General features: G+C 44.7%; 1 protein-coding gene across 6 annotated transcripts in view; it reads left to right on the top strand.

Moving 5' to 3' along the window:
• Positions 1–18788, top strand: part of LOC120065439 (ral GTPase-activating protein subunit beta-like) — a 57508-nt gene that overhangs the window by 13631 nt on the left and 25089 nt on the right. For 5 of the 6 annotated variants that reach the window (XM_039016455.1, XM_039016453.1, XM_039016452.1 and 2 more), the window contains exons 5-15: positions 49–235; positions 507–638; positions 1225–1406; positions 4727–4878; positions 5080–5296; positions 9702–9903; positions 10142–10309; positions 11070–11184; positions 11560–11707; positions 12383–12447; positions 12771–12909. In XM_039016455.1, the coding sequence (XP_038872383.1) occupies positions 49–235; positions 507–638; positions 1225–1406; positions 4727–4878; positions 5080–5296; positions 9702–9903; positions 10142–10309; positions 11070–11184; positions 11560–11707; positions 12383–12447; positions 12771–12909 (1707 nt within the window). The remainder of the gene's footprint in view (positions 1–48; positions 236–506; positions 639–1224; positions 1407–4726; positions 4879–5079; positions 5297–9701; positions 9904–10141; positions 10310–11069; positions 11185–11559; positions 11708–12382; positions 12448–12770; positions 12910–18788) is intronic. The other variant, XM_039016451.1, reaches the window with a different exon arrangement.

Genomic DNA, 18788 nt, shown 5'->3' with positions numbered 1-18788 from the left:
CCTATATAAAGTTACTCACCCCTGGCCCCAATCCCCCATCTCTCTCAGGTGGGATTGCGGAGAAGCTGGCTGAGAAGCTGATCAGCGTTCTGTTTGAGGTGTGGTTTATGGCCTGCACACGCTGCTTCCCCACGCCTCCCTACTGGAAGACGGCCAGGGAGATGCTGGCCAACTGGAGGCACCACCCGCCCGTGGTGGAGCAGTGGAGCAAGGTCATCGCTGCTCTCACTTCCAGGTAGCCACACCACAACAAGATCAGTGGTTGCCAACCCTGTGTTTGCAGGCTTTTGTTTAAGCGCAGCGCTCAAACATATGGGTCCCGTTCAGTAGGGCATAACGTTTTGAAACAAATGTGAGTGCTCAAGTTCAGGTAGGACAAACTAGTTGGATTACAGACAGGAGTCATTTTCTCTCAGCAGTCAATTCTAGATATTAAATGTTTGTTAATGTTCAGATAAGAAATGGAAGGTGTAAATGTGTAATGTAAATGTTCTGTTTTGGCACAGACTGTTACGGTTCACCTACGGTCCGGCCTTCCCTCCGTTCAAAGTCCTAGAGGAGGACGCCAACCTCATCCCTACTGAGATGGACAACGACTGTGTGGCTCAGACCTGGTTCCGCTTTCTGCACATGCTGAGGTGAGTTCCACACAGCTAGCTCTCTGGGTCTGTATCACAGAATGGGAGTTATTACTGTTACACCTGGACTGGATTTGGTATAAATACTCCCCGATGACCTCATTTTAGTATAATAAAAGAATACTGGGATGCCTTTTGGATCATCATCCGAGACAGATCACACTGTTTGTTCTCTTTCGGTGAAGAACGTCAAACATCGCATTTTATGTCACATACGCCGAATACAACAGATGTAGACCTTACAGTGAAATGCTTACTTACAAGTCATTAACCATCAATGCAGTTTTAAGAAGATACCAAAAAAAAAAAATGAGAATAACAAGTTAATACCTGACTGTACTGGATGGACCTCACACTTACATTTTTTTATATTTTTTATCAAAAGGTACAAGAAAATTATTTTAGACCGCGCCCCCAGATGATCTAAGAAAGTGATCTGGGAAAATATTGTAGTGAATAATCTATTTGGCTACATCAATTTAACTGTTACTCTCTCGTGGCTGGGTTGTGGAGAGAAATAACATGCTCAGGACCCATTTTTGCACCCCAAAGTTAAAAGTCCCGCCTCCTGCTCCTTCTCTTGTAGTAACCCGGTGGACCTCAGCAGCCCTTTGACGGTCAGCTCCACGCCAAAGTTCCAGGAGCAGCTGCTGGGGGTGACCGGCGTGCCCCAGGAGGTGATCCAGCATCACCCCTGCCTCAAGCAGCTGCCCCAGATCTTCTTCAGGGCCATGCGGGGGGTCAGTTGCCTGGTGGACGCCTTCCTGGGTAAGACTACCTCATCTCACCTTAGCGTTGCTTTTTCTCTATACTGTTACATTTGACTTTGGCAATTAGTGTACTGTACATCTGGGCCCATATTCACAAAGCATCTCAGAGTAGTAGTGCTGATCAGGATCATGTTTTCCCTTATATATCATAATAAGATGACATCGACAGGGGGAACCTGTTTCCAGATCAGCATTCCTTACTCCGAGACGATTTCTGAATATGGGTCCTTAAAAATTGTATAGGTATTATAGTAGTTCCGTCTTGTTCGCTGACAGGCTAGCTGGAGATTTTGCTATATTTCTTACACCGATCCAATCCCTTCAGATCTACACAAGTTGTCGTGTTATTGCTGGAGCACTTTTGACCAAGAGATCATGTACATATTTCCTCCCCTCTAGGTGTCGGGGTCGCAAAGAGAGAGATTCGAGAGAAACTGCCCTCTTATGGTACTTAATAAACTGCGTCTTTGTCACTCAAATGAAGGGTGGAAGGGCTCTGATCTTGTTGACGTTGATCATGGAAAGATGTCATTTGACTTAGTAACACCTTGATTTTATGACCAGCAACGACTAAAGGCTTTTGTAAATGGGTTAACCCACCACCATGTCCTATCTTGTTTACTGGCTTTTAAACAAGAACCAGCCATTTTCAATTGAAAATAGCTTTTATTGTAATTTTCTCCATTCATTTCTCTACTGCCTTGTGCCCATTGTGCTACACCAGGGCTCTCCAACCCTGTTCCTAGTGTGCCCTGGTCTACACCTCCCAACAGTCTTAGACTTCAACCATGTTTGTACTTCTGAAATCAAGCAGATAATAGTAGTAGACGCTCATTTTGAAAATCACAGACCATTTATTAACTATGTGGACAATTATGTGTTACAGTACACAAACACAGAATGTCTTTAATAAATACCTAATATAATTCGTTGAGCAATAATTTGGCCCAACAACTAAACCTCCATTTTGTGATTCAGCTTTTTTGTCATTTTTCTGTTCTTTAAAAAAATATATTGTTCTAGTTTCTTCTTCTTCCCCAGAAACAGCACTAGTGTCTCTCTCTCCCTCAGGAGTGACAGTTTCTCCTAGGAGCAATATACGTGACAGACTTCCCGTTCTAGGTACACTACTAAACCGGACCTAACCCAATCAAATCCAATCATTAACATTGCACAGGGGTCTATGTACATAACAAACAGGATTTCCTATAACGGTGTTTGGGCATAAGACAAAAAGGTGCCACACTTCCAGTCATGAAAAACAACATACTCATAGACATCTATGAAGGAAAAAAAACGTTCACTGTGTCAGAATGAGAAACTGACAAAGCTGTTTTTGATTCTTCATTTCGATCAATGGCTGTGTCCGCTTGCCAAAAAGGACGGGTGAATGTTGTCATGGTTGGTTTGTCGGCGTTCTGATATTCCAGGCTGTACTTTGACCACTTTCTTTCCCTCAGGTGCCGCCGTGTCTAGGAACAATTTCCGAGAAAGGCTTCACTCCATTCCCTCCTATGGTACTCTGTAGTTGTCTGCTCCCAAACAATCATAAAGGGAGCTGAATATGTTTTGATGGATTTGCTGGGGTTGGCAAAAAGCTGATTTGTGTGGTGAAAGTAGCTGGTGCATGCACTTAAAGGGCAACGCCACCACTTTTAATCCTCCATTTTCATTATCTCCAGCACAATACCAGTGTCAACATATGTGAAAATTGCGCTTCTGTAGAAACTAATATAAAGTCAAGAAAAGTTCTAACCGAGGACATCATAAAAAGTTTAAACATTTTAAACTGTGATTTTCCAAAAACGATGAGATTTGTGGTGATGTGGAGAGCAAGAAAACACCCTCCCTTGGGCTAAACTTGTTGCCGGTTTTGAAAATCACAATTATTTTACATCACACTGTGATGTCACAGAGAACCTTTTTTTTTTTTTTTGGACCTTATCTTTTTAATCACTTAAACGTGCTGTTATCACATGTGAACACTGGTTTGGTGCTGGAGATGATGAATAAGAGGTTGAAAAGTGGTGGAAAGGCCCTTTAAAGCTGCTGTGTCAAACAATTGAATCCATAATCACTTTCAGGACAGTAGCGACAAACTGTTTCAATCCTGAAAACCTCACTTCCCTACCCCTGTATTTTGGGCCTTTCTATATAGGCTAGTAGTAGAAAAGCTTACACATTTTACAGCGTAGGCCTATTAGTAATAACCCTCGCTTTGACTATTATTGTAGTCTTTTAGTAACATTTGAATTTAAGCACCTTTCATGATTCTGTCAATAGAATTGCATAATGGATGATATAGCAAGGTAGGACTGTTTATGACAATCAAACCTGCTCGTATCGTTCCTTATCAACCACAACATAGATTTGATCAACTTTGAAACTTTTATAATGGAGATAATTGTTTGGGAAAAGGGTGGTCCTCTTCCATGGCCTGTTTGGAGAGACATTGTGTAGTGTGTGTGGCAGCATCACCATGGCAATGTATGTCAAGTTGCTTCAAGACTTGTTTTTAAAAAACATATCCTTGTTAGCTTAGCTATCAAACCTACTAAACGGACCATACAGTCGCATTGGCATCTGCAGCAGTTTAGTGCACCACGTTGCATCATCAACACTGAATTCTGTGAAAGATGCCAATCAATCAAATGTATTTATAAAGCCTTTTTTACATCAGCAGATGTCACAAAGTGCTATACAGAAACCCAGTTTACCTATAAATTGTTTTGGGCTTGACTGAAAATTGCAGTAATAGGTTTAGAGGGTCTGATCCATGTGGTAATGTGAAGCACTCACCCAATCAATCAATGCCTGAGTTTACTGTGTCAGTGTGGACAGTAAGTATATGCATGTATGTATCTGTTTTGATAGACTGAGCCAAGCATCTGAATAAGTAGCGTTGTCAATCAAAATTGGCCGACTAGCCGCCCCAAGGCTATGAAGCGAAAATGTGACTTTGGTAAACTTGCTCGATCTATTGTGGTGTGGATTTTTCTCTTTTAAAATATGTGTATACTTATTTCTGTATTTGTTACATTGTTCCTTATCTGTGGTGAGTATCCCCCAGTAAAGAAGACATATCCACATCACATGGCTTGTGCATTTTGATCTGGTATCTTTCTCTCTTGTGGAGGAAGGGTGAAACTCAAAGATGATGAGCTGCCAATGTTGATGTTACTAACATCCTCCCTGATCCGAGTGGCGCTTGTAACCAAAATATGGGTGGGTGGGAAATGGGACTCCATTGGTCCTCGCTGTTTTCACCTGAAACACCAGAATGTCCTCTAATGCGCCTGCTCTCTCTTTCTCCCTCAGGTATCTCCCGCCCCCGGTCGGACAGTGCCCCACCCACCCCTGTCAACAGACTGAGTGTACCGCCGCCTCCCACCACCACCAACACCACGCCCCCTCACAGCCGCCGCAACAAACCCACGGGGGTCATCAAGACGGCCAGTAAAACCTCCACAGTAAGTTCCTACACCAGAGTTTTTTCCTCAGATGGCCCATTTGTATCAGAGTAAAATGGGAGAAATACAGCATCCCTTTGCCAAATAAGCCTCAGACGATCATAGGAATAAATATTAATGTCCCTGTATATTCATATTCTTACTATGCCCATTTGACAGTTAATTCATTACTGGTTATCCCCCACCCTCCTACCCATCCAGGCGAGCATGACGCACCAACCCAAAGTGTCCTACCAGCCGTCCTCCAGCTCTCCCTTGTCCAGCCCCAACCTGACCAGCTCTGAGCCCCGGCCGCTGCCCGCCCCCACCAGGCCCAAAGTCAACAGTGTCCTCAATCTGTTTGGTCAGTGGCTGTTTGATGCTGCGCTGGTGCACTGCAAGCTCCACACGGGCCTGAGCCGAGACAACAGCTTGACAGGTAAGGTCAGGGTCGGAGGTTAAGGGTCAAAAACTGGTTTGACTTGTATTGTTTGCGTCTCAATAGTTTAAAGTTGCTTCCTCTCTCCTTTATCGTCTCCTCTTATTTAGCTGTGAAAAAGCAGGCCAGGGATGTTGAGAAACATTATCATAGAAATATAATACGTTAAACAATTCCTACTACACTGGCTCTGATGCTCGTCGAATGTGGCAGGGATGGCAAACTATTACGGACTACAAAGGGAAACCCTGCCGCGAGCTGCCCAGTGACGCGAGCCTACCAGACGAGGTAAATGCCTTTTATGCTCGCTTCGAGGCAAGCAACACTGGAGCATGCATGAGAGCACCAGCTGTTACAGATGACTGTGATCACGCTCTCCGTAGCCGATGTGAGCAAGAACTTTTAAACAGGTCAATATTCACAAGGCTGCGGGGCCAGACGGGTTACCAGGACGTGTACAACTGGCAAGTGTCTTCACTGACATTTTCAACATCTCCCTGACCGAATCTGTAATACCCACGTTTCAAGCAGACCACCATAGTCCATCTGACCAAGAATACGAAAGTAACCTGCCTAAATGACTACCGCCCCGTAGCACTCACATCGGTAGCCATGAAGTGCTTTGAAAGGCTGGTCATGCCTCACATCAACATCATCATCCCAGAAATCCTAGACCCACTTCAATTTGCATACCGCCCCAACAGATCCACAGATGACGCAATCTCAATCGCACTCCACACTGCCATTTCCCACCTGGCCAAAAGGAACACCTATGTGAGAATGCTGGTCATTGACTACAGCTCTGCGTTCAACACCATAGTACCCTCAAAGCTCATCACTAAGCTAAGGACCCTGGGACTAAACACTTCCCTTTGCAACTGGATCCTGGACTTCCTGACTGGCCGCCTCCAGGTGGTGAGGGTAGGTAGCAACACATCTGCCTCGCTGATCCTCAACACTGGGTTCCCTCGGGTGCATGCTTAGTTCCCTTCTGTACTCCCTGTTCACCCATGACTGCGTGGCCAAACACGACTCCAACACCATCAAGTTTGCTGACGACACAACGGTGGTAGGCCTGATCACGGACAATGATGAGACAGCCTATAGGGTGCCAGGACCACAACCTCTCCCTCAATGTGCTCAAGACAAAGGAGATGATTGTGGACTACAGGAAAAAGTAGGCCGAACAGGCCCCCATTAACATAGACGGGGCTGTAGTGGAGCGTGTCGAGAGTTTCAAGTTCTTTGGTGTTCACATCACCAACAAACTATCATGGTCCAAACACACCAAGACAATCGTGAAGATGGCACGACAACACCTTTTCCCCCTCAGGAGACTGAAAAGATTTGGCTTGGGTTCTCAGATCATCAAAAAGTACAGCTGCACCATCGAGAGCATCCTGACCGGTTGCATCACCGCCTGGTATGGCAACTGCTCGGCATCCGCCCATAAGGCGCTACAGAGGGTAGTGCGTACGGCCCAGTATATCACTGGGACCAAGCTTCCTGTCATCCAGGACTTATATAGTAGGCGTGTCAGAGGAAGGCCACTTTTGTCATAGACTGTTCTCTCTGCTACCGCACGGCAAGCGGTACCGGAGCGCCAGTCTAGGTCCAAGAGGCTCCTTAACAGCTTCTACCCCGACGCTATAAGACTCCTGAACAATTCATCAAATGGCCACCCGACCTGTCAAGGCAAGTGGTGATTACTTTAAATGTTTAATACTTGTTTTGCTTACTTCATGATTCCATATGTGTTATTTCATGGTTTTGATGTCTTCACTATTATTCTACAATGTAAAAATAACAAAAAACCCTTGAATGAGGTGTGTCCAAACTTTTGACTGGTACATACCTACCTACCTACATACTTGTATCAGCTCTTTGTAGGCTGCTACCCTGACCTTACAAAAATACTTTGTCTTTTACACATCTCTTTTTAGCTTAAAGCTACTTCACATAATGGAACTTCATGTGACACATCAAGTGTTGTCAGCAGAGCAAAATGGCAAGACTAAAGCGTTGTAAAGGTTCCCTTTCACAACGTATGTGTTGCATCCGAAATGGCACCCTATATACAGTTGAAGTCGGAAGTTTACATACACCTGAGCCAAATACATTTAAACTCAGTTTTTCACAATTCCTGACATTTAATCCTAGTAAAAATTCCCTGTCTTAGGTCAGTTAGGATCACCACTTTATTTTAAGAATGTGACATGTCAGAATAATAGTAGAGAATGATTTATTTCAGCTTTTATTTATTTCATTACATTCCCAGTGGGTCAGAAGTTTACATACACAATTAGTATTTGGTAGCGTTGCCTTTAAATAGCTTAACTTGTTTCGAGTAGCCTTCCAAAAAGCTTCCCACAATAAGTTGGGTGAATTTTGGCCCATTCCTCCTGACAGAGCTGGTGTAACTGAGTCAGGTTTGTAGGCCTCCTTGCTCGCACACGCTTTTTCATTTCTGGCCATACATTTTCTATAGGATTGAGGTCAGGGCTTTGTGATGGCCACTCCAATACCTTGACTTTCTTGTCCTTAGGCCATTTTGCCACATCTTTGGAAGTATGCTTGTGGTCATTGTTCATTTGGAAGACCAATTTGCGACCAAGCCTCAACTTCCTGACTGATATCTTGAGATGTTGCTTCAATATACCTGCCTCATGATGCCATCTATTTTGTGAAGTGCACCAGTCCCTCCTGCAGCATAGCACCCCCACAACATGATGCTGCCACCCCCGTGCTTCACGGTTGGGATGTAGTTCTTTGGCTTGCAAGCCTCCCCCTTTTTCCTCCAAACATAACTATGGTCATTATGGCCAAACAGTTCTATTTTTGAATCATCAGACCAGAGGACATTTCTCCAAAAAGTAGGATCTTTGTCCCCATGTGCAGTTGCAAACCGTAGTCTGGCTTTTTTATGGCGGTTTTGGAGCAGTGGCTTCTTCCTTGTTGAGCGGCCTTTCAGGTTATGTCGATATAGGACTCGTTTTACTGTGGATATAGATACTTTTGTACCTGTTTCCTCCAGCATCTTCACAAGGTCCTTTGCTGTTGTTCTGGTATAGATTTGCACTTTTCGCACCAAAGTATGTTCATCTCTAGGAGACAGAATGCATCTCCTTCCTGAGCAGTATGACGGCAGCGTGGTCCCATGGTGTTTGTACTTGCGTACTATTGTTTGTACAGATGAACGTTGTACCTCCAGGCGTTTGGAAATTGCTCCCAAGGATGAACCAGACTTGTGGAGGGCTACAATTTTTTTTCTGGGGTCTTGGCTGATTTCTTTTGATTTTCCCATGATGTCAAGCAAAGAGGCACAGAGTTTGAAGGTAGGCCTTGAAATACATCCACAGGTACACCTACAATTGACTCGAATGATGTCAATTAGCCTATCAGAAGCTTCTAAACCCATGACATAATTTTCTGGAATTTTTCAAGCTGTTTAAAGGCACAGTCAACTTAATGTATGTAAACTTCTGACCCACTGGAATTGTGATACAGTGAATTATAAGTGACATAATCTGTCTGTAAACAATTGTTGGATAAATTACTTGTGTCATGCACAAAGTAGATGTCCTAACCGACTTGCCAAAACTAGTTTGTTAACAAGATATTTTGTGGAGTGGTTGAAAAACGAGTTTTAATGACTCCAACCTAAGTGTATGTAAACTTCCAACTGTAGTGCACTACATTTGATCAGGGCCCATAGCACTTTTTATAGGGTTTAGAGCTTTCAGTTTAAAGGCAGTCAGGTTAAAGTAAATAAACTTGATAGTAAATATCCTCTGTTGTACCGTTCCATTAGCACAACGTTTGAAAACATTTCTCAGCTCATCGAGATCTTAGAGGCATCTTTCAGGGCTTTTCTCAGCTCACTGATGTCTTTGATCTTTCAGGGGTTTTCTGGATCAAAAAGGGGCTTAGGTTGTGGGCGGGGCAATGGGCGCAGTCGGGCCGTCGGCGCAGCTGAATTTTAGAGGCTTTTGTCGTTTTTAAGTTTACACTGAATTTTTCCATCCCGAAAAGGTATTTCTAGATGTTGTTTTTTTTTACACAATTTGGACTAAAATTGGACTTTGGCGGCCTGCCCAAGGTTTTCAATGGCAGAAAAATATCTGTCTTTGGAAAATGACCCCTGTCTTTTGATGTTTATTTTCAGTTTTAAAGCAGCTACTTTTTATAACCACTTATTGTCAGTGGCTTCTGCTTTTGACCTTTGATCTAACACATCTTCTCTGTCCTCTCTCGCTCTCCTCTTTTCTAATTCCACCTAATTTCTCTATCCCTCCACTTTCTCTCACTTTTCTACCTCTATCCTTTACCATTCCCCATTATTGTGTTTCTCTCTCTCTCTCCTCTACCCCCTTCCTCTCTCTCCCCTCTTCCCCCCCATTCCCAGCCCTGGCCACTCAGGCAGGCGTGGAGCCGAGGAGGCAGGGCTCCCTGATGTCCACAGACACCATGGTGTCCAACCCCATGTTCGATGCCAACGAGTTCCCCGACAACTATGAGTCGGGCCGGGCCGAGGCCTGTGGGACCCTCTGCAGGATCTTCTGCAGCAAGAAGACCGGCGAGGAGATCCTGCCCGTTTACCTGTCCAGGTAGCCATATGTTTTACGTAGTGTTTCCCAATCCTGGTCCTGGTCCTAAAAGGCTGCACATTTTAGTTTCTGCCCTCGCTTTAACACACATGATTAAATTCATCAAGTTAATTTGGGGCAAAAACAAGAATATGCACCACTTTGTGTCCCCAGGACCAGAGTTATGTGGCTGTTCATCATACTCTAGGTATGCCTAAAAACTCTACTTCCACCAAACCCTTCTGTCTCCACCCCCCAGGTTCTACATGGTTCTGATCCAGGGCCTCCAGATCTCTGACTACATCTGCCGACCGGTCCTGGCCAGCATCATCCTCAACTCTTCTGCCCTCTTCTGCTCCGACCTGAAGGGCATCAACGTGGTGGTCCCCTACTTCATTTCTGCTCTGGAGAACATCCTCCCTGACCGGTGACGAATGCTACATCTATATTAAAGCTGCCGATATTACAAAAACAAACCAAGAAATGACCTCAAACAGCTAACAATGTTTTTCCCCCTTGGAAATCATTGGAAATCATTGCACGCATGATAGAACAGAAAAGTATGTATTATAAACAATTACAAATGTGCTGGGGGTGAACAGTGGCGGTGTTTCTCCAAATGCGCATTCCAGCTTTGACGTTTGCTTGCTGAAAGAATAGCTGCTATTGTTATTCCCCCTACATCTCGTTGTTCTAAACTCTCCTGTGCTGAAATTGCTTTTACAGCTAAAGCATTTTCCTCAGGAAATGTACTTTGCCTAATTAGTCTTATGATGTTTGATAGACAATTAGTCAAATGGTCTGTGTTAAGGACATCTGCAGGCATAAGGAATGCAGTGTTGACAGAAATAGGTGTGTTTCGTTCTTTGGGTGAAGTTTGTCTGTTAGTGTCACAGAAGGGAAATGCCCAGAAATTAACATTTAACAAAACTCACTGTATACGCTTGAAACAAAGTCACATGTCAATGTAAGAAATAGTTTGAGGAGTCTTATCAGTGGACAATTGATTGTTGGTTAAATAGTGTATCTGACTGCTGTCTCCTTTTTAATGTTTATCATTTGAGTTAAGTGTAACTCCAATAACAAATATTCAAAAGGAGTTAACTAAAGTGACCAACATTGAACAGAGTCTAACTCCTTTGAATGTTTTGTTTGAATTAAAGTAACTTGTTCTTTCCCCTCTCCAGAGAGCTGTCAAAGTTTAAGACATATGTGAACCCCACAGACCTGAGGAGAGCATCCATCAACATCCTGATGTCCATGCTGCCTCTGCCACACCACTTTGGCAAGGTCAAGTCAGAGGTAAACCTGTTCCACTCACTTGTCATGAAAGGAACAACAGTCTAAAACCAACGTTTGTCAGATGTTTTCAAACCTCTTCAAGATGCTCCAAGTCCCACACCATTAGTTGTGTAGACACAGCTAATATGTCTTATTCCCTAAATTAATAGAAAAAATTAGCACCAAATAAAATGAGGACATGGTATGGATGGATCTTATAGTTTACATATAGTTACAATCGATGGATGGTGATTTGGACTTATTTAAACGTTTTGTGTTGTACTGAATTTCTATTGAACTGTCTGTTTTAGTTTTAGTGAACAGTTGCAATGCCCTGTAGTTCTTGACGGTTGTCTAAGTGCAAAGTCAACCACATGTATAATTTGTATGTTCCAGGTGCTCTTGGAGGGTAAGTTCAGCAACGACGACAACTCTCTGCACGACAAGGCTGTCTCCTTCGTCTCCCTCAAGCTGCGATTGGTCAACATCCTAATAGGAGCGCTCCAGACGGAGACGGACCCCACCAACACACAGATGATCCTGGGTTAGTTCATCTTCACTTTCTCTACCCATTTTTTTCTTTTGATCTTTGGTTGTTTTACAATGAAAAGTGTGTTATAAAATGTAATGTATTATTATTTAATAATAAGGGCAGCGGTCTAAGGCACTGCATCTCAGTGCTTGAGGCGTCACTACAGACCCTGGTTCGATTCCAGGCTGTATCACAACCGGCCGTGATTGGGAGCCCCATTGGGCAGTGCACAATTGGACCAGCGTCGTCCGAGGTTTGGGTTTGGCCGGGGTAGGCCGTCATTGAAAATAGGAATTTGTTCTTAACTGACGTGTCTAGTGAAATTAAAGGTTCATTTAAAAAAATAAAGGTTGACTACTGATTTAGTCACGGTTTTAATCCTCATTAGGAAATGTGACTGAGAACCAGATTTGTGTCTTGGAGGCGTGCTTTGATATGGGTGTCGTGTGTGTGTGTGTGTGTGTGTGTGTGTGTGTGTGTGTGTGTGTGTGTGTGTGTGTGTGTGTGTGTGTGTGTGTGTGTGTGTGTGTGTGTGTGTGTGTGTGTGTGTGTGTGTGTGTGTGTGTGTGTGTGTGTTCGAACATGGGAAGTGTTTGTACTTTCACCCTGCCAAAACAGTTATCCTTTTACGTAGTGCAGAATCACCCTGGAATGAATATAATAATGAAGAGCCTTTTCTCTGTACAGGTGCAATGCTCAACATTGTCCAAGACTCTGCTCTCCTGGAGTCCACTGGTGCCCAAGCGGAGGTGGTGAGACCAATGCTTTTGTTCTCCACGCTGTAGAAACGCGCACTCAACCAGAAATAAAATAAACTGAACAAAACATGTAGCTAAGAGATATCTGTAAAACAAATATGTGACCTTTTATTTAACCAGGAAAGAGTTTAGAAACCTGGCAAGAGGTCACCATACATTTTGTATTTAAAGGATATTTTACTCAAACGTATTTTGTTCATTAGTCCACAAAGATGTTTTATGTAGACTAATGAACAAAATACTAAAATCTGTTTTGTTTTTGAGTAAAATATCCCTTTTAATGATCTGAGCAGACTGTGACAATGCCACCCCAACAGGGCATTGTGGACGGCAGCAATGCACTGGCCAAGAGCCACAGCAGGAACAACAGTGGCATCAGCAATACCAGCGGGGGCAGCTCTGAAGCCACCAGCCCTGACAGAGAGAGGCCCACCCAGGCCCTCCTCAGAGACTACGGTGAGCCCCTTGGAGAACACATTCATGAGCACTGTTCCAAAATCCAGACTTGTGTTCAAATATTTGCTTTCTTGGAGCGTTTCATTGAGCATGCTCTGAGTACCAAGTAGGCCGGGTATGCACTTTTGAGACTATTCAGTTGGCGCCATTGTGCCAGGGAAGCTCAATCGAGGGCAGCTGAAGTATTATAAAATAAATACTGTTTGAACCCATGTCTGCCAAAATCAATCAACCAACCTTCCTAGTTATAACCTTCCTAGTTATTTAGCCTAGCTCTTCCTAGTTAGTGACCTCTAGGCCTTCCTAGTTAGTGACCTCTAGGCTCTTCCTAGTTAGTGACCTCTAGGCTCTTCCTAGTTAGTGACCTCTAGGCTCTTCCTAGTTAGTGACCTCTAGGCCTTCCTAGTTATAACCTTCCTAGTTATTTAGCCTAGCTCTTCCTAGTTAGTGACCTCTAGGCTCTTCCTAGTTAGTGACCTCTAGGCTCTTCCTAGTTAGTGACCTCTAGGCTCTTCCTAGTTAGTGACCTCTAGTCCCTTCCTAGTTAGTGACCTCTAGGCCTTCCTAGTTAGTGACCTCTAGGCCTTTCCTAGTTAGTGACCTCTAGACCTTCCTAGTTAGTGACCTCTAGACCTTCCTAGTTAGTGACCTCTAGACCTTCCTAGTTAGTGACCTCTAGGACCTTCTTAGTTAGTGCCCTCTAGGCTCTTCCTAGTTAGTGACCTCGAGGCTCTTCCTAGTTAGTGACCTCTAGTCCCTTCCTAGTTAGTGACCTCTAGGCCCTTCCTAGTTAGTGACCTCTAGGCCCTTCCTAGTTAGTGACCTCTAGGCCCTTCCTAGTTAGTGACCTCTAGGCCCTTCCTAGTTAGTGACCTCTAGGCCTTCCTAGTTAGTGACCTCTAGGCCTTCCTAGTTAGTGACCTCTAGACCTTCCTAGTTAGTGACCTCTAGGCCTTCCTAGTTAGTGACCTCTAGGCTCTTCCTAGTTAGTGACCTCTAGGCTCTTCCTAGTTAGTGACCTCTAGGCTCTTCCTAGTTAGTGACCTCTAGGCTCTTCCTAGTTAGTGACCTCTAGTCCCTTCCTAGTTAGTGACCTCTAGGCCCTTCCTAGTTAGTGACCTCTAGGCCCTTCCTAGTTAGTGACCTCTAGGCCCTTCCTAGTTAGTGACCTCTAGGCCCTTCCTAGTTAGTGACCTCTAGGCCCTTCCTAGTTAGTGACCTCTAGACCTTCCTAGTTAGTGACCTCTAGACCTTCCTAGTTAGTGACCTCTAGGCCCTTCCTAGTTAGTGACCTCTAGGCCCTTCCTAGTTAGTGACCTCTAGGCCCTTCCTAGTTAGTGACCTCTAGGCCCTTCCTAGTTAGTGACCTCTAGGCCCTTCCTAGTTAGTGACCTCTAGGCCTTCCTAGTTAGTGACCTCTAGTCCCTTCCTAGTTAGTGACCTCTAGTCCCTTCCTAGTTAGTGACCTCTAGTCCCTTCCTAGTTAGTGACCTCTAGTCCCTTCCTAGTTAGTGACCTCTAGTCCCTTCCTAGTTAGTGACCTCTAGTCCCTTCCTAGTTAGTGACCTCTAGTCCCTTCCTAGTTAGTGACCTCTAGGCTCTTCCTAGTTAGTGACCTCTAGGCTCTTCCTAGTTAGTGACCTCTAGGCTCTTCCTAGTTAGTGACCTCTAGGCTCTTCCTAGTTAGTGACCTCTAGGCTCTTCCTAGTTAGTGACCTCTAGGCCTTCCTAGTTAGTGACCTCTAGGCCTTCCTAGTTAGTGACCTCTAGACCTTCCTAGTTAGTGACCTCTAGGCCTTCCTAGTTAGTGACCTCTAGACCTTCCTAGTTAGTGACCTCTAGACCTTCCTAGTTAGTGACCTCTAGGCTCTTCCTAGTTAGTGACCTCTAGGCCTTCCTAGTTAGTGACCTCTAGGCCTTCCTAGTTAGTGACCTCTAGACCTTCCTAGTTAGTGACCTCTAGGCCCTTCCTAGTTAGTGACCTCTAGGCCCTTCCTAGTTAGTGACCTCTAGGCCCTTCCTAGTTAGTGACCTCTAGGCCCTTCCTAGTTAGTGACCTCTAGGCCCTTCCTAGTTAGTGACCTCTAGGCCCTTCCTAGTTAGTGACCTCTAGGCCCTTCCTAGTTAGTGACCTCTAGGCCCTTCCTAGTTAGTGACCTCTAGGCCCTTCCTAGTTAGTGACCTCTAGGCCCTTCCTAGTTAGTGACCTCTAGGCCCTTCCTAGTTAGTGACCTCTAGGCCCTTCCTAGTTAGTGACCTCTAGGCCCTTCCTAGTTAGTGACCTCTAGGCCCTTCCTAGTTAGTGACCTCTAGGCCCTTCCTAGTTAGTGACCTCTAGGCCCTTCCTAGTTAGTGACCTCTAGGCCCTTCCTAGTTAGTGACCTCTAGGCCCTTCCTAGTTAGTGACCTCTAGGCCCTTCCTAGTTAGTGACCTCTAGGCCCTTCCTAGTTAGTGACCTCTAGGCCCTTCCTAGTTAGTGACCTCTAGACCTTCCTAGTTATAACCTTCCTAGTTATAACCTTCCTAGTTAGTGACCTCTAGGCCCTTCCTAGTTAGTGACCTCTAGGCCCTTCCTAGTTAGTGACCTCTAGGCCCTTCCTAGTTAGTGACCTCTAGGCCCTTCCTAGTTAGTGACCTCTAGGCCCTTCCTAGTTAGTGACCTCTAGGCTCTTCCTAGTTAGTGACCTCTAGGCCTTCCTAGTTATAACCTTCCTAGTTAGTGACCTCTAGGCCTTCCTAGTTAGTGACCTCTAGGCCTTCCTAGTTAGTGACCTCTAGGCCCTTCCTAGTTAGTGACCTCTAGGCCCTTCCTAGTTAGTGACCTCTAGGCCCTTCCTAGTTAGTGACCTCTAGGCCCTTCCTAGTTAGTGACCTCTAGGCCCTTCCTAGTTAGTGACCTCTAGGCCCTTCCTAGTTAGTGACCTCTAGGCCCTTCCTAGTTAGTGATCTCTAGTCCCTTCCTAGTTAGTGACCTCTAGGCCCTTCCTAGTTAGTGACCTCTAGACCTTCCTAGTTAGTGACCTCTAGACCTTCCTAGTTAGTGACCTCTAGGCCTTCCTAGTTATAACCTTCCTAGTTATAACCTTCCTAGTTAGTGACCTCTAGGCCCTTCCTAGTTAGTGACCTCTAGGCCCTTCCTAGTTAGTGACCTCTAGGCCCTTCCTAGTTAGTGACCTCTAGGCCCTTCCTAGTTAGTGACCTCTAGGCCCTTCCTAGTTAGTGACCTCTAGACCTTCCTAGTTAGTGACCTCTAGGCCTTCCTAGTTATAACCTTCCTAGTTAGTGACCTCTAGGCCCTTCCTAGTTAGTGACCTCTAGGCCCTTCCTAGTTAGTGACCTCTAGGCCCTTCCTAGTTAGTGACCTCTAGACCTTCCTAGTTAGTGACCTCTAGGCCTTCCTAGTTAGTGACCTCTAGGCCTTCCTAGTTAGTGACCTCTAGGCTCTTCCTAGTTAGTGACCTCTAGGCTCTTCCTAGTTAGTGACCTCTAGGCCCTTCCTAGTTAGTGACCTCTAGGCCCTTCCTAGTTAGTGACCTCTAGGCCCTTCCTAGTTAGTGACCTCTAGGCCTTCCTAGTTAGTGACCTCTAGGCCTTCCTAGTTAGTGACCTCTAGGCCTTCCTAGTTAGTGACCTCTAGGCCTTCCTAGTTAGTGACCTCTAGGCCTTCCTAGTTAGTGCCCTCTGGGCCTTCCTAGTTAGTGCCCTCTGGGCCTTCCTAGTTAGTGCCCTCTGGGCCTTCCTAGTTAGTGCCCTCTGGGCCTTCCTAGTTAGTGACCTTTGGGCCTTCCTAGTTAGTGACCTTTGGGCCTTCCTAGTTAGTGACCTTTGGGCCTTCCTAGTTAGTGACCTTTGGGCCTTCCTAGTTAGTGACCTTTGGGCCTTCCTAGTTAGTGACCTCTGGCCCTTCCTAGTTAGTGACCTCTAGGCCCTTCCTAGTTAGTGACCTCTGGGCCCTTCCTAGTTAGTGACCTCTGGGCCCTTCCTAGTTAGTGACCTCTGGGCCCTTCCTAGTTAGTGACCTCTGGGCCCTTCCTAGTTAGTGACCTCTGGGCCCTTCCTAGTTAGTGACCTCTGGGCCCTTCCTAGTTAGTGACCTCTGGGCCCTTCCTAGTTAGTGACCTCTAGGCCCTTCCTAGTTAGTGACCTCTGGGCCCTTCCTAGTTAGTGACCTCTAGGCCCTTCCTAGTTAGTTAACCCGAGCCCAGGGGTCATCAACTGCAGATGGCAAATTGACCGCATGAAGCCCAAACAGATAATATTTGACTAAAACATAATAATTTCAAACCTTTCTTACATTTCTATACGATGGGAACGGATTTCCAAAATGTATATCACTTGGAGCTGATTTCCTGGTGTTTTTAGTCTTTTATGTCCAACAATGGATTTTTTTATATATACAGCGTGTTCAGAAAGTATTCAAATTGTGTTGCGTTACAGCCTTATTCTAAAATTGATTAAATAAAGTTTTTTCCCTCATTAATCTACACACAATACCTCATAATGATAAAGCGAAAAACGTTTTTTAGACATTTTTGCAAATGTATTAAAAATAAAAAACAGAAGTAATTACTAGTCCTTGATATTGAGGGAGTTCGGTTAATTGCCCCAGGGCTATGGCCCTTGACGTGCACGGGAAAAAGTGGGGTAGAGGAGCGCCCTTCTCAAATCGAACAGTGATCTGCACCTCATGGTCATTTTGTCACACAAATTATACAGCACCAGTCAAAAGTTTGGGCACACCTACTCATTCAAGGGTTTTTCTTTATTTTTACTATTTTCTTCATTGTAGAATAATAGTGAAGACATCAACTATGAAATAACACATGAAATCATGTAGTAACCAAAAAAGTGTTAAACAAACCAAAATATATTTTATTTTAGATTCTTTAAAGTAGCCACCCTTTGCCTTGATAACAGCTTTGCACAGTCTTGGCATTCTCTCAACCAGCTTCACCTGGAATGCTTTTCCAACAATCTTGAAGGAGTTCCCACATATGCTAAGCACATGTTGGCTGCTTTTCCTTCACTCTACGGTCCAACTCATCTCAAACCATCTCAATTGTGTTGAGGTTGGGTGATTGTGGAGGCCAGGTCATCTGATGCAGCACTCCATCACTCTCCTTCTTGGTCAAATTGCTCTTATACAGCCTGGAGGTGTGTTTTGGGTCATTGTCCTGTTAAAAAAAACAAATGATAGTCCCACTAAGCACAAACCAGATGGGATGGTATATCGCTACAGAATGCTGTGGTAGCCATGCTGGGTAATTGTGCCTTGAATTCTAAATAAATCACTGACAGTATTACCAGCAAAGCACCATCACACCACCTCCATGCTTCACGGTGGGAACTACACACGTGGAGATCATCCGTTCACCTACTCTACGTCTCACAAAGACATGGCGGTTAGAGCCAAAAATCTCTAATTTGGACTCATCAGACCAAGGACAGATTTCCACCGATCTAATGTCCATTGGTTGTGTTTCTTGGCCCAAGCAAGTCTCTTCATCTTATTGGTGTCCTTTAATAGTGGTTTCTTTGCAGCAATTTGACCATGAAGGCCTGATTCACGCAGTCTCCTCTGAACACTTAATGTTGAGATGTCTGTTACTCGAACTCTGAAGCGTTTATTTGGGCTATAATTTCGGAGGCTGGTACCTCCTAATGAAATTATCCTCTGCAGCAGAGGTAACTCTGGGTCTTCCTTTCCTGTGGCGGTCCGCATGAAAGCCAGTTTCATCATAGCGCTTGATGGTTTTTGCGACTGTACTTGAAGAAACTTTTAAAAGTTCTTGAAATTTTCCGCATTGACTGACCTTCATGTCTTCAAGTAATGATGGACTGTTGTTTCTCTTTGCTTATTTGAGCTGTTATTGCCGTA

This window comes from Salvelinus namaycush, chromosome 20 (assembly GCF_016432855.1).
Source record: "Salvelinus namaycush isolate Seneca chromosome 20, SaNama_1.0, whole genome shotgun sequence".
Taxonomy (NCBI): Eukaryota; Metazoa; Chordata; class Actinopteri; order Salmoniformes; family Salmonidae; genus Salvelinus; species Salvelinus namaycush.
Note: the sequence above shows the minus strand (reverse complement) of the source record. Positions and strands in the feature narration are given on the sequence as shown.